The 15,511-nt window shown below is 31.7% G+C and overlaps 1 protein-coding gene across 1 annotated transcript in view; it reads left to right on the forward strand.

Annotated features, from left to right (window-relative positions):
• GABRB1 (gamma-aminobutyric acid type A receptor subunit beta1) overlaps positions 1–11,375 on the forward strand; it is a 2,653,090-nt gene extending 2,641,715 nt beyond the window's left edge. Inside the window, exon 6 of the mRNA XM_044061406.1 lies at positions 10,017–11,375. Coding sequence (XP_043917341.1) covers positions 10,017–10,364 — 348 coding nt within the window. The 3' untranslated portion in view covers positions 10,365–11,375. The remainder of the gene's footprint in view (positions 1–10,016) is intronic.
• The last annotated feature ends 4,136 nt before the right edge of the window (positions 11,376–15,511 follow it).

Raw genomic sequence — 15,511 nt, forward strand, 5'->3', positions numbered from 1 at the left:
ACTATCCAAATTTCTGTAAAATTCAAGGGTTACCATTTAAAGCAAAAATGACACAATTTTGAATCTGTTACCAAATACTTTTAAAATAAATTAACATAAATTAATAAGTAAATATAGAAAGGTAGACAAAAATCCAGCATGACTCTCCTTTGCAGAAAAGAAGCTGCCATGGACCTGAATACGTTCATTCAATCACTCATAGAAACATTTTCGTTCTGGTGACATACTGCATATTAGTGACTAAATGCTAAGAGTCTGCAGATTTTATTGTTACTAGTACTTATATCTCACAGTGACATGTTGGAGAAGACAATTTTCTGCTCTGGATTTATACACTGTGTACAACTAGTAAGTTATTCGGTTAGGCATACAAATTCAGAATCAGAATGATGTCTGCCAGTCATTCTCTACAGTAAAGTTGTAAATGGCTGATAGAAACAACTAGTGTCTTGTGATGGTTATTACAAATAATGGAATATATTCCACAGTATAAGAATAAAAAGGTTTTCAAACATGCTTTCTGTGTTTAACAGTCAGGACTGCAATCGTTAACTGTATGTGTAAATCTCTTCAACATATTGCATAATTTACTCCTGTGTTTGGTTCTCCGGTGTTGCCATATAACTGCTACAGATTTCAGTGAGAAATATATCCCAGTGGTGTACTTCCTAGCTTATATTCAGATCCGTGGTACAAGACTTGACTGCATCACATTTCCTTTCTAGCCTAATTATTCAAGGAGCTATTTGCTCACGTCTTGTTCGCTCCACAGAGGACTGATTTATTTGTGCAAGAATTATGTTGCTGATCTTATTTGTCTGAGATTACTGCTTCTCAGTGAAAAATTCAGGTTGTTGTTATTTCTTTATTAGTGACTGTTGTTTCCCTGAAATGCAGTAACCAGCATACAGGATACAGGGGGTGTGATCCTCTACATCTTTTTAATATTTTGATGCATTTGCTTGATTACTATACTAGGGTTTCTGCCTATCTGGTATTTTACTGGACTATCCAGAATTCAGAAAGTACTGTCCAAACTCCAGTATTCTATTTAGTGGCATGAACAGAATGCCAGAGTTTGGAAAAAAGCAAGCTCGGTCTAACTTTTTTTTTTATTTTTTTAAAAGTATTGCTAAAGCAATGTAGACAAGTCAGAAATTAGCTACAAAAGAAAACTATACACTAACTTGATACAGATGAGTCAGAGATTAGGTAAAAGAAAAAAAGAAAAAAAATGACTAAAGGAGAAGTCCTGCCCTAATGACATGTACATGTACTTCATAAAATTGGCATGAACTTGGTCAGAACTTCGGCGAGGGGGGGGGGGTGTGGCCAAGGATGAACACAGGATAGCAGCAGATTTCTTCAGCTCCACCAATCTCACAACTCTGACAGGAAATAATTACTTTAAAAATTAATTTATGAAATAAATTTCTTTCTAAATACGTTTGGAATATCAGTTTCTTGAATAATATCTAAAAAAAAAAAGAAAATTTCAATAATATTCCTGTCAGAAATCACTTTGGAAATTTTCTGTCAGCTCCTCTGTTTGAAATGAGTTCCAGTAAGACAAATTCTTTGGATTCCAGCATTAAGAAAGAACTTCAGTCTCTGATATCTACAATTCAGCAACTTACTACCAAAATGGGCAAACTGGATACTAAAATTGATAACTTCATAGAAAAAACTACAAAACAAATAGATTTGTTACATCTGGACTTGCAACAACAGAAGACTCAGATTACAGGCATAGAAGAGACTGTCAATGACATGGAGAATAGAATCCAGGAAGAAGAAATTAACATTGAGTTTTTGCTGAAGCAGAATACACATCTACAAACTAAACTTGATGACCTGGAAAATAGATCTAGGCGCAATAACATTAGGATTTTTGGACTGCCAGAAAATATAGAAGGTAACAATATTACTTCTTTTTTAAATACTTGGCTTCCTAAAACTTTAGACTTACCAGAAGCATTTTATTTTGGTATTGAGAGAGCCCATAGATCCATATCTAATGTTAACTCTAACAAAAAGTATCCTAGATCAGTTATAGTTAAATTTCTATCATCCTATGACAAGGAGATGGTACTTAAATCAGCATGGGCTAAAGCAGCTGTTAAAATTGATGAGGCAACTGTGCGTTTTGACAATGACTATTCTTCCTTGGTAATAACTAAAAGAAAAGTTTTCCTGCCATTAATAAGGGAACCTAAAAAAGCACAGTTTAAAACCTACCTTCTGTTTCCTGCTAAACTAAAAATCTTTCTACCTGATGGCCCTAGAATTTTTGATGACTTAGACTCTGCATTGCTGTATATCAAAAAAAATAAGATTTTGGATAAAATAGAGGAAATGGAATGGGCTAGTCCTTCATTAAAGAGTTTGGCAACAGAAGCTTCGTGGAAGACTTCAGAGAAGAAAAAGAGACTAAAAAACAAATTACATGTTCTATGTTTTTTCTTTTTTTTTTTCGCTCTCTCTTTTTCTTCAATATTAATCTCTTCAAATACAGTTACTTCATCTACAGAAAGCCACAAATATTCTAACAAAGATTTAATCAAAGTTATTTTCTCTGTACAAAGAACTGTTTTTGTTTCATAGTTAGTCAAAATATCTGAGGAACAAATAACAAGCTATCAATCAACTTGTCTCTCTTTGCCATAGACTCAAGGTTAGTAATTTGATACATTTTTTTTCCTTCTCTTCTCACTTCTTGTTTTAAATAATGTCATTCTTTATAAACTATGCATTCTGTAAGGGGTGGGGGAGAGCAGAGAGAGAAGTATGATGAAAATATGATAAGTGGAATAATAACTTATTAGTTTTTTTTTTAAAAAAAAAAAAAAAAAAGTATATATGCTGTTTAAATACTGTTGCTAATTATTTTGTCATGATTCTGTTGCTTAAACATGTTTACAAATAATCAGTCATGATTCAGTTATTAATAATTAGAACTAAAATAGTAGTAAATAATATGTTGCATATCTATATTAATATAAACAGCAAGTAATATTTCACTGTAGATAATTTTTATAGCTTCCTTTTTATCTTTTCTCTTTCTTCCCATACTCTCTTCTTATTTTCTATTCTCTTTCTATTCTTTTTTCTCTTTCTCTTTTTCTTTCATATAAGTACATTTGCATGCTTTAGATAATACTGATACTTGTATAAAATGAGATTTGTATATAAAATTGAATTGGGGCATAATAATTAGCTGTATTATATATTAATAACTGTAGGCTTAGTTTCACTGTCATAGAGACTGTAATAACTTGTAAAATATTCCGCGAAGGTTTTACTTTGTTTAGTTTCATTTGTATAGCTAAATGAATGTCAGTCACTTGTATTTGTTAAAATTCCCGCCAGAATGTTAAGGGAGACAATTTGGGATGTGGGTTACCTCGTGAATAGTGTCCTCGAGTTGTTTTAAAAGCTTCAACACTCAGAATACACGCAGAGAAGGTGAATGCAGTCATTTTGACCTTTGACCCCTGAATCCACGCTGACACATCGCAGATTCAAGAAGAGCACTCTACCAGGAAGTAGAACTGATGCAAATGCGACTCTGCAATGAATAATGAACTCTGTAACATTTAAATGTGAGTTATTCTTTATAATTACTTACTTATTTATGTTATAAGTTACAAAATATGAATGTTATAATGATTTTAAATGATCCAGTATGTCATAGTAAGCTAGTGTGATATTTTAGAAGGCATAGAAAGTAAAACATATATACATATGTTTTTGAAAGCTTATATGACTGCAACATATTAATGTATGTAAATACTTGTGATTTAAACATATATAATACTACAATTCATTTGACTTATCTAATTGACTAGCATAAATATCTTTATGACTTTATCTTAGAAGTAGTTGTCATGTGACATATTTTAAAGCAGCAGTTCAGATATACAAAATACAGATGGCTTTCTTCACAAAGATTTAAGTATATCTGGGAATTTACATAGCTATGCAGTATGATTTGTAACCATACTTATGAACCTAAATATTTTATTTAACTGGCAATAATAAGTATGAGAAGAAAAGCTTTGATGCAAGTAGTTTAAAGTCTTTTAAAAGCTGTTAACTGCATTTTTATGACAGAAAATAGGAATATCCTAATATATGTAATGTCTGAACCATAATAGCCTAAGTTGTTGATTCTAAATGAACATAAGAACTTATTTTTACAAACTTTTAATAATTTAATATGTAGATATGCCCCCTTTTTTTTTCTTCTCTCTTCTATCTCTTTCTCTCTCTTTCTCTTCTCTTCTTTCTCTCTCTCTCTTCTTGACCAAGTTTATTTGAATGCTATTTGATTATAAATGTATTATACTAAATAGATGTACATAGTAGTATGAATTGTTTCTAAATGTTCCTATTTGTTTATATGATGCTGATTTATCAAATGTTTAGCTTTGTCTTGCTAGATAAACTAATTGAAAAAGGTTAACTTTAGTTAATAATAACCTGTATTAAATTGATAAGGTGGTAGCTGAGATACTGCTGCTTAGGGTAGGGGTTAACTTGAGTGGTATGTGCTGCTCAAAGTTGGAGTTTTTAACTCCAGGCTGGGTGCAAGGTTTTATCCTTATATTATTTTCTTCCGTTTATTATTTTTTGTATATAGTTCTGACATCCACAATACATTTTATAAACGTATTGTCACTACAAGCAAAAATGAAGTTTATACAAAATCCCATAAGAGTCTCAATAAATACAGCTTTATTTAAAGGTACACCTAAAGGAGGAGGTCTAACATTACTTATTTTGTTAATTGTTATTCTGATTATAAGTTTTATATGTTTAAATAATGCCAAATGACTTCTCTAAAAGGAATTTCTTTAAACATTAATGGACTGAATAATCCATGTAAAAGGGCAAGCTTAATGAGATACATTAATTTACATAAGGCCAACTTAGTATTCCTTCAAGAAACACATCTCTTGAAAAAGGATATTGATAAATTAGCCACTAATAAATATACAGTATTAGTTAGTTCAGAGCACACTCAGAAAAAAAGAGGAGTGGCTATTTTATGGAATAAAAGTATGCCCATACCTAAAACTATCAAGACTTATGAAGATGATAAAGGAATGTTTTGTATGGTTACAATACAAATTAATGGAAAGACATATGCATTAATTAATGTATATTGGATACCAGGAATTGGTATTAATACAGTGAAATACCATCTTAATAAGATCATATCATTTTCTATAGGATATATTATTTTAGCAGGTGACTTTAATTGTATCCTACATGAAAATGATACTACTACTATAGGGAAAAGGAAAATTACATCTAATGCAAAACATTTAAAAGAGTTTGTTAATTCATATCATTTGAATGATATTAATAATCAGATAGACTCAAAATCATTACCATACACCTTTTTTTCTAACAGATATAAAACTTATTCAAAAATAGATAGAGTCTTTATTTCTAACCAGATGGTAACAGAATTAATTAATTCTAAAATCATTTCGTGTCCTGTATCAGATCATAATTCAATTGTCTTTGAGTTCATGATAAAGAGTACTTATAATGTTCAGATCAAAAGGATACCAGCATACTTAACTCAACTAATAGACTATAAAGATTATATACTTTCAGAAGTGCAACATTTTTTAGACATAAACAATACTCCTGAAGTCTCCATTGTTTATGTTTGGGATGCTTTAAAATCATATCTATATGGACAAAGTATCAGATGGTATAATAATAAAAGGAAATCTTGGGATAAGGAATTATTAGATATTCAAAGTAAATTACACTCTTATAAACATAATAATAAAGAAAATGTTATGGACAAAAAAGTTATTGAAGAAATAAACAAACTAAATGAGAAATACAAAGAAATTTTAACTCATAAAGTTAAAATAACTTTAGAGAAATACAAGTTCTTGTCTTACTCAATAAGTCCCAAATACTTACATAGACTTAAAAATAAAACAAAAAGGTTGAATAAGCAAAACCATATCAAAGAAATTTTTGCTCTAAGGAAAAAGAAGAATGTTTCTAGTCTACCAGAAATATTAGATGAATTTAGAAATCACTTTCACAAAATTAATCATAATAACATTAACATGGAACCCAAAGATAAAATAAAGAAATTTATAACTACAAACATGAATAAAAAACTTAATGAACAACAGACTAAACTATTGGATAAAAATATTACATATACAGAGGTTGTTACACAAATAAACAAGCTTAAATCAAGCAAAGCACCAGGTAATGATGGTATTATACCTGAAATATATAAAATTCTTTCTAAAAGTACATACTCATTATTACATAAGGTTTTTATTTTGGCCCAAAATGAGTTAATAACTCCCCCATCTTGGCAACACACATTTATTTCGCCAATTTTAAAACCCAATAAAGATCCAGCTAAATGCACTTCATACAGACCTATTTCATTACTTAATGTTGATTATAAAATGTTTATGAGTATTTTTGCTGATAGATTGAAGGCAATCATCCCAGGCATTATAGATATAGATCAAACAGGCTTCATTGTAAATAGAAATACTTTTGATAATATAAGGAGAACTCTAACATTAATAGATTTTGCAAATAGGAAAAAGAAAGATTTAACACTTATTAGTCTCGATATAAGTTCAGCATTTGATTCAGTAAGTTGGGACTACTTGTTTATCTAACTGAAGTGCACTAACTTTTCAGATGCATTTGTAAATCTAATTGAACATTTATATAAAGGAGCATTGGCTTACATTAAGATAGGAACATATGTCTCACAAAAAATACCCATTTTAAAAGGTACAAAACAAGGATGTCCGCTCTCTCCATTATTATTTACTTTAATAATGGAGCCTTGGGCTAATCTGATCAGAAGCAGTACTGATATAGAAGGATTTGATATAGATGAAAATACAACATCTAAAATTCAACTTTTTGCAGATGATGTTCTAATAACATCAGCAGGATCTAATTCTTCTATGCAGTCCCTATTCGATAAAATGATGAATTTTAAAAATATTTCTGGTTTAATATTCAATGAAGAAAAAACTAAAATATTACCTATATATACACGAAAAAATGTCCTTATTAGTTATTTTAACAAATATATACCCAATTCGGGTCAGATAACATACTTAGGTATAATACTATCTAAGGATATCAAATCTGTTATACATAATAATTATAGTACCTGTCTTCTTAATATACAAAATCTATTCAATAGCTGGAATAACATGTTTTTTACTATGGAAGAGAGACTTACAATTATCAAAATGATAATATTCCCCAAGATATTATACTTAATACAATCAATAATACTCCCACCTACAAAAATAAATATCAAGAAATTGAATACACTAATGCTAAATTTCTTATGGGCACCTAATAGACCTAGGATTGCATTAAAGAAACATACTAATAGTTGGTCTCAAGGGGGCATTTCTTTTCCAGACTTTAACTTATATACTATTTCTTCTATTATAAAAGTTATTACTTTGTTAATAGATCAGTCATATGTTGCAAAATGGAAAGATTACTGGGAACTAATTAGTATTCACTTCACGAAAATTTCTTTAACTCATAAAAATATGATTGTAAATAACTCCATGTTATGGTTACTAAAATAATTTTGTACTTCACCTATTACACCAAAATATATAGTTAGTTATCCATTAAACATTATTACCAGTTATCATAATTTTATATTTATGCATCCTAAGTATAAGGATTGGAATTTTATTCTATTCCCTATAATGTATACACAAGATATGCTTTTGTCATCTACTTCAGAAAGAACTCTTTTAGTCACAGAAAATGAACTAAAGTACTGGTATCAGTTGCTATCTGATAATAAAGTTAAAAATTTAGACTACTTAAAACAATAATTTGATCTGAGAGAAACTTGTTGTTTAGAAGTTCAGACCTTTAGACAACATCTTATTAATAAAATTGATTTAATGTCCGTGTCAGTTAAAGAATCTATTCCAATACTGATTGATTACTTGATATTAAATTTACAACATAAAGTTTCTGATAAAGGTAAGCTTTCATACATACATAAAATTATCAGAGAAGAAACTTATTATAGTGTAGATACCTATTGGAATTATTTCACTTTCATTAATGGTGAATCACCAAATCAACAAGATAAACAATATATATTGGAATGTGCTTATAAAACTACTTCTTCCATTATTTGGAGACTTTTTACTTGGAAATTTTTACATAGATCCTTTTATACACCTTTGATGATGAATAAAATAAATAATAAAGACAATCTATGTAAAAGATGTAATGTTGAAATTAATGCTGATTGGGCACATATGTTTTATGATTGTATAAAATTGAAAGAATATTGGAAATTAATTAATGATTTTTTGCAGGCTCTTTTTACAGATAATTTCATTATTTCTAAATCACTTGTATTATTCAACACTCCTGTTCCTCAATGTGTTAAAAAGGTTAAGCTTCCCTTGTTATGGTCCATTCTAGCAGTGGCTAGAAAAATAATAACCAGAAATTGGATTTCAGATACTCCTCCTTCGTTTAATGAATTTAAAAATGTTATAACTGTAGTGTGCCATATGGAATTGATGACAATAAAATCAAGAACTACTAGAAAAACATCTTACTATATCATATGGGATACTTTACAAAATCTGTTAAAAAAATCTTAGCTACAATAGCATGGTATTTTAGTTTAATTAATTGATTTGATTGTGGTGGATGTCTTTGTAAATACTTTGGTTATTTTATTGAATGTTATAACCACTTCTATTTTAATTACTTGTATAAAATTGTTATGATATTTATTTTGTATGTTAAAAATAATAAACTTGTTTTAAAAAAAAAGAACTTCGGCGAGGGTAGGCGGAGTCATGGGTTGTGCACAAGGTATGGTGTTGGCCCAGTTTTTGTCATGGAAAAGGCATCAACCCTATTCTGTGCAGCCATTAGTATGTGTTTTTTGTGAATCTGTGTACTCAGACTATCAAGCAGCTTTTGCCAGGCGATTGTTTTTCAAGACATGCAGTCTCAAGGAATGGGTGTCCATCCATGCTACCTATAGTTATTGAGTAGTATACATTTATATGCATATCTAAATGCAGCTCTGCATACGCTTATAAAGTATAAAAGATAGACAAATAGATCAGTTGTAAGAAGTGGGAGAGCTCAACTCCCCAGAAATGAAAAAATATGTTTTTCATCAGAATCTGTTCTTCTCTTAGCACTGATATTCGGTATAACTCTTAAATGTTTAGTTTTATTTCCTAAACTTGTCTGTTTGAGACTGTCAAACTGATGTGATTTTGTTTTTCAGTTTATCTGTTTTGTTTCAGCAACATACTTTGTGCCCTGCTTAGCTGCAGTAAATTAAATGGTTTAATTCCATATTCGCTCACAATGATTTTATTATGACTCACTGTCTTCACAGGCATCTTTTGAAACAATGTCAGTTCTACACTTATTTTAACTCTGCGTGATGCTAATCATGTAATTTAATCTTTCATTTCAACATTTCTCCATCAATTCAGTCTTTAGAACAAAAAACAAACGTTTGCTTTAGCTGAATGTCTGATTATAACGCTTTACTGTTTTGCAGGATGTAAAACTGTAAGGGATAGTGATATTGAAAAGTATGAAGAGAGTGTTGTCTGTCCTTAGTCTTACAGACTAAGAACGTTCTTTTCTAAAACAGTAACATATTGCAAGAGGAAAAAGAAATATTGGGACGTTTATAGCAGGAAAATAAAAACCAAGAAGCTATAAGGTAATGAAGGGATTATCTTCCTTAAATCTATTCCTAAGTGGTATTATAGGGAGAAAACATAACTCTGCAATGTGGTAAATTACATTCGAGAGTCCCAAGGACATGATCAGCAGCCTGATATTACAGTCTCTGGTCATGACTCATCAAAAATGCTAACTTAATTGCTGAAATGGTGCTGTTAATCAGAGTAATATTCTTTCTACAATTAAATTTTCCCACTTTTAACAACGTTATCCTTTCCAAATAGGTTGACGCCCATGGAAACATTCTTCTAACAAGCCTTGAAATCCGAAATGAAGTCTCTGGCTCAGAGGTGTTGACAAGCTACAGTGATCCAAGAGGCACAATGTTTTCATATGATAGTGCCAGCATCCAATACAGGAAGCCAGCTGCAGCTCGAGATGTATACAACAGAAGCACTATGGATAGACATATGGTCCATAAGAAGGGGCGCTTACGGAGACGAGCGTCTCAGATCAAAATCAAAATCCCTGACTTGACTGATGTCAATGCTATAGACCGGTGGTCAAGGCTTATTTTTCCCATCACGTTTGCTTTTTTTAACGTAGTTTACTGGCTTTACTATGTGCACTAAAGGATCACAATGTACATATTATTACAGACTCGGTACTTGCTTTTTTGTTATTAATTATTAATGGACTATTGTAGCAATATTGCTACTACTTTAAGGTAAGATATTCAGCCATTGAAATTGTTTCTGTTTCATGCAGTACACACTGTTCACATCATATGTGTTTACATAAAAGAAGAGCTTCTCTCAGTGGAGTTGTACTCTTCAAAATACCTGTTAAGTGTTAGTCCTCAAACATTTAGTGGTGATTTTCACTTTAGCACCACAGTTTACTGCTAGACTACTTTTATGCTACATAGGAAATCAGAGACTGCTGAGAAGTACATGAACTATATTTGTACTAACTGAATTGCCATTATGTTGGCCTTTTTCCAGAAAGTGAACAGTTGTGGATTTTCAAACATTCCATCTCTTAAGCATGCTTGTTGTGATAGACATCAGCTGTTGGGAAAACTCTGGGAATTTAGGATGCTAAGCAATGTATTTCTGAAGATGTATTACTCTAAGTGACTGGATTAACTTTGAACAATGGTCTTTGTTACTAAGTAGATTAACTCTGTGTTGTAAATATTCTTTACTGGATCAGGAAATGAAATGTTAATTTCTCATGCATTACATAGTATTTAGTATACCATTTTGTCAATGCACTAGCAATTGCTCTGGTCTGTGAATGAATATGCTATAATGCAATTATGAGATTTATCTTATTATGTAACATACTGTAAAGGCCAATGCAGTTCACTGCATAGCCTCACTGCCATAAACAGCACCTGCACATACCTTTCACCCTACTGTCCAGATAACTGATGCACTCAGTTTTGCAGGTAAGTTATTAATGTATTTCAAATGGCTGAACATGATGTTTCCTAAAGGTCTATTGAGAATCATCTGGATGAATGTCAAAACACAAGTTAATTTGAGGATTAGTTCAAAAAGGTATTCACAGGAGCTGAACTTTTAGTAAGTTCTAGAATTAACACTGGTCAGAATATAATAAATTGTAAATCTTTCTGAGCTGCATTTTAATTATTTTGCAAATACAACAGATGTTTGTGGGTCTGTGGTGCTTGCTATCATCTCTCAACTAAATACAAACTGTTAAAAGATGTAAAATAGGTTACATGACATATAAACTTTATTTACTTGGAGTGTCCAATACACAATGGGTCTTCTGAAAACTGACAAGTTTTCGCTGTTCACAGTTCAAAGTCATCATGCATTTCAGAAAGCTATCTTTTGGGGGCTGCATTTCCCTTGAAATTTTGCTGCTTAGCAGAAGTCAGCAACAAACTCGGGCTTACCATTCAAATATTTATGAAAGACTTACATCAGTCTCACTTGTTGAGATAGCCATGACAAACACTTGTACCTCAATGCTGTATTATTTTTATAGAGCATTATACTATTAATAGTTTAGACTGAGAAAAAAGTTTGGACAGAGGTGTGGCATGTGAAGAACACACTTAAAAATTGTGATGAAGAGTAAAATTGTTTTGCATGTCCCACAGGTCCCATCTATTAGTTCTATGGAAATTTGTGATCCTGCATTATTGAGTGCCATCCAGATTCTGTCCCAGAAGATGATGTTGTTGTTGTTGTGTCTTTCGTTTTTTCCCGGTTAGGGGTCGCCACAGTGGAACTCCGACCAGTTAATGATATGGGCTAGGAAAAAAACATCTTATGCATGTCCATCAGCAATCAGAAGTGACTGTGTAGGATAAAAAACAGTAAGGAATAATCACAAGCACTACATGTACACTAAGGAATAATCACAAGCACTACATGTACACTAAGGAATAATCACAAGCACTACATGTACACATGATTCAGAAAGAGGGCACAGCATTTTGCAAGATGCAAGGAATCTTACTCAGTGTGGAGATTAACTGAGAAATTAGTAAACCAACAAGAAAAATCTAATGTGTTCAAAAATTTTGAAAAAGATCATGACCAGCCCATGCAGCAGTATAGAACTATGAGACATTATGACCCAAATGGCCCACATTTGATTAATGACCTAGAAGGGTAAAATGGGAAAAAGAAAGAAAGTAGAACCTTCTTGCCTTTACTTGGGAGAGGGGTTGTTGGTGTCTGTGCTTCACACCATGGGTTTCATCTGCATTCCAGTGTGAAGTCCAGAGAAGGGGTGGAGGCATCCACATGTTGGCGGATCCCTTGTGGGTAGCATCATTTAAAGAAGCAGGGAACAAAGACTCTTAAGCTACTTTGGGGCAAATGCACAAAAGCTAGGTTTGAAGAAAAGACTTGTGATGGCTTCTTGGCATGATGGTCATACAATGGCCACACTCTCACTTAATAGTGGAGAGCCAATAGTCATACACAGCTCTGATCCCATGAAAGGGAGCAAACTGGCATGGTGGCATCCATAGCAGTGGCTTAGATATTTAGCAATTGCAAACAAGCAAAAAGTAAGTAAAAAATGAATTTAGACTGAAGCTAAAATAATAAGCTGAACAAGAACTGGAACCACAGTTGTTCAAATGTATTTAGAAAAGGAATGTCCATTATCACTGAGAAACTCCTGTATTTATAGGAAGACATCCAAAGAAGATGCAAATCATTACAATAGTATACATCAATAGATGTGGGGCTGGTAAATAAATCATTACAATAGTACACATCAATAGATGTGGGGCTGGTAAATAAATCATTACAATAGTATACATCAATAGATGTGGGGCTGGTAAATAAATCATTACAATAGTACACATCAATAGATGTGGGGCTGGTAAATAAATCATTACAATAGTACACATCAATAGATGTGGGGCTGGTAAATAAATCATTACAATAGTACACATCAATAGATGTGGGGCTGGTAAATAAATCATTACAATAGTACACATCAATAGATGTGGGGCTGGTAAATAAATCATTACAATAGTATACATCAATAGATGCGGGGCTGGTAAATAAATCATTACAATAGTACACATCAATAGATGTGGGGCTGGTAAATAAATCATTACAATAGTACACATCAATACATGTGGGGCTGGTAAATAAATCATTACAATAGTACACATCAATAGATGTGGGGCTGGTAAATAAATCATTACAATAGTACACATCAATAGATGTGGGGCTGGTAAATAAATCATTACAATAGTACACATCAATAGATGCGGGGCTGGTAAATAAATCATTACAATAGTACACATCAATAGATGCAGGGCTGGTAAATAAATCATTACAATAGTACACATCAATAGATGCGGGGCTGGTAAATAAATCATTACAATAGTACACATCAATAGATGCGGGGCTGGTAAATAAATCATTACAATAGTACACATCAATAGATGTGGGGCTGGTAAATAAATCATTACAATAGTACACATCCATAGATGTAGGGCTGGTAAATAAATCATTACAATAGTACACATCAATAGATGTGGGGATGGTAAATAAATCATTACAATAGTACACATCAATAGATGTGGGGCTGGTAAATAAATCATTACAATAGTACACATCAATAGATGTGGGGCTGGTAAATAAATCATTACAATAGTACACATCAATAGATGTGGGGCTGGTAAATAAATCATTACAATAGTACACATCAATAGATGTGGGGCTGGTAAATAAATCATTACAATAGTACACATCAATAGATGTGGGGCTGGTAAATAAATCATTACAATAGTACACATCAATAGATGTGGGGCTGGTAAATAAATCATTACAATAGTACACATCAATAGATGTGGGGCTGGTAAATAAATCATTACAATAGTACACATCAATAGATGTGGGGCTGGTAAATAAATCATTACAATAGTACACATCAATAGATGTGGGGCTGGTAAATAAATCATTACAATAGTACACATCAATAGATGTGGGGCTGGTAAATAAATCATTGCAATAGTACACATCAATAGATGTGGGGCTGGTAAATAAATCATTACAATAGTATACATCAATAGATGTGGGGCTGGTAAATAAATCATTACAATAGTATACATCAATAGATGTGGGGCTGGTAAATAAATCATTACAATAGTACACATCAATAGATGTGGGGCTGGTAAATGCCAAGCCACAGAAAATAATGAATTGGCAAAAGGAATATGTGTGTTACAGGCTGTTAGGAGGTATGAGAGCATCTTTCAGAAAATGCACCTCTTTACCACAGGCCACTGATTTACAGCACAATCAGTAAATTTTATTCTCCTAAATCCATTACTCATCTAAGGTACTTAACCATAGAAACTAATTAAGTAGAATATAATACAAAACGCATCTAAATAACATTGTTTCATCAGACAATGGACATTTCTTCATCAGAAAAGGTATAATATTAGAACATGTAGTTTTGACTTGTTATGACCAGAGTTCTGTAATGAGAAAAACAAAAATGTTAAAGAGATATATTTAGGTGTGTCAGATTTCAGAAGAGCATCTTACCAGTTTTATTGTTAGACATTTAATAAACAAGCGCATTGATTTTCTGTAATTCCAAGAAAATATCATAACAATGTGAGATTTTGGACTGCCAAAGTATTGGAAAGACTATTGACTTGTGAAATGTGTTATTTTAGACCAGTGTACTCATTCACCATAGTTTGCGTTTCTTCTTATATTTATTACTTCTAGTATTGTCAATTTCCTTTAAGTGTAAGTGTCTTTGTATGGGGGGGGGACTAAATTCATAATGCAGTCATGGTATACAATATTTCCAGCATTTTAGCTCTTAAAGTAATATTTCATTTTTTTCCAACTATAAATCTATCTATCTGTCTATCTACCTATCTATCTATCTATCTATCTATCTATCTATCTATCTATCTATCTATTTATGTATTTCTAAGTCTATTTATCCATAAGTATGTATTTGTGTATGTGATAAAATTATGGTGTATGTGAATTGTAATATCATGAAAAATGAACTTATTTCATTTATATTCCAATATCCTTCTATCCTAGCCAAAGATAGGAACAGATGAAGGCAGGTATCGCTGGAGCTCCTTGCTGTCTAAAGCAGGCTATCACACATTTTTAATTCATTTAAAGACAGTGAAATGATTTTTTTTTTATATTATAATTATTTTTTTTTAATCAGTGCATCTGGTTGAATTAAGCTCTATAGTGCCTTACTACAGCAAAACAAAGCCCACAAATCA

Source organism: Protopterus annectens, chromosome 2.part0 (genome assembly GCF_019279795.1).
Source record: "Protopterus annectens isolate FY-2018-M chromosome 2.part0, PAN1.0, whole genome shotgun sequence".
NCBI classification, from domain to species: domain Eukaryota; kingdom Metazoa; phylum Chordata; order Ceratodontiformes; family Protopteridae; genus Protopterus; species Protopterus annectens.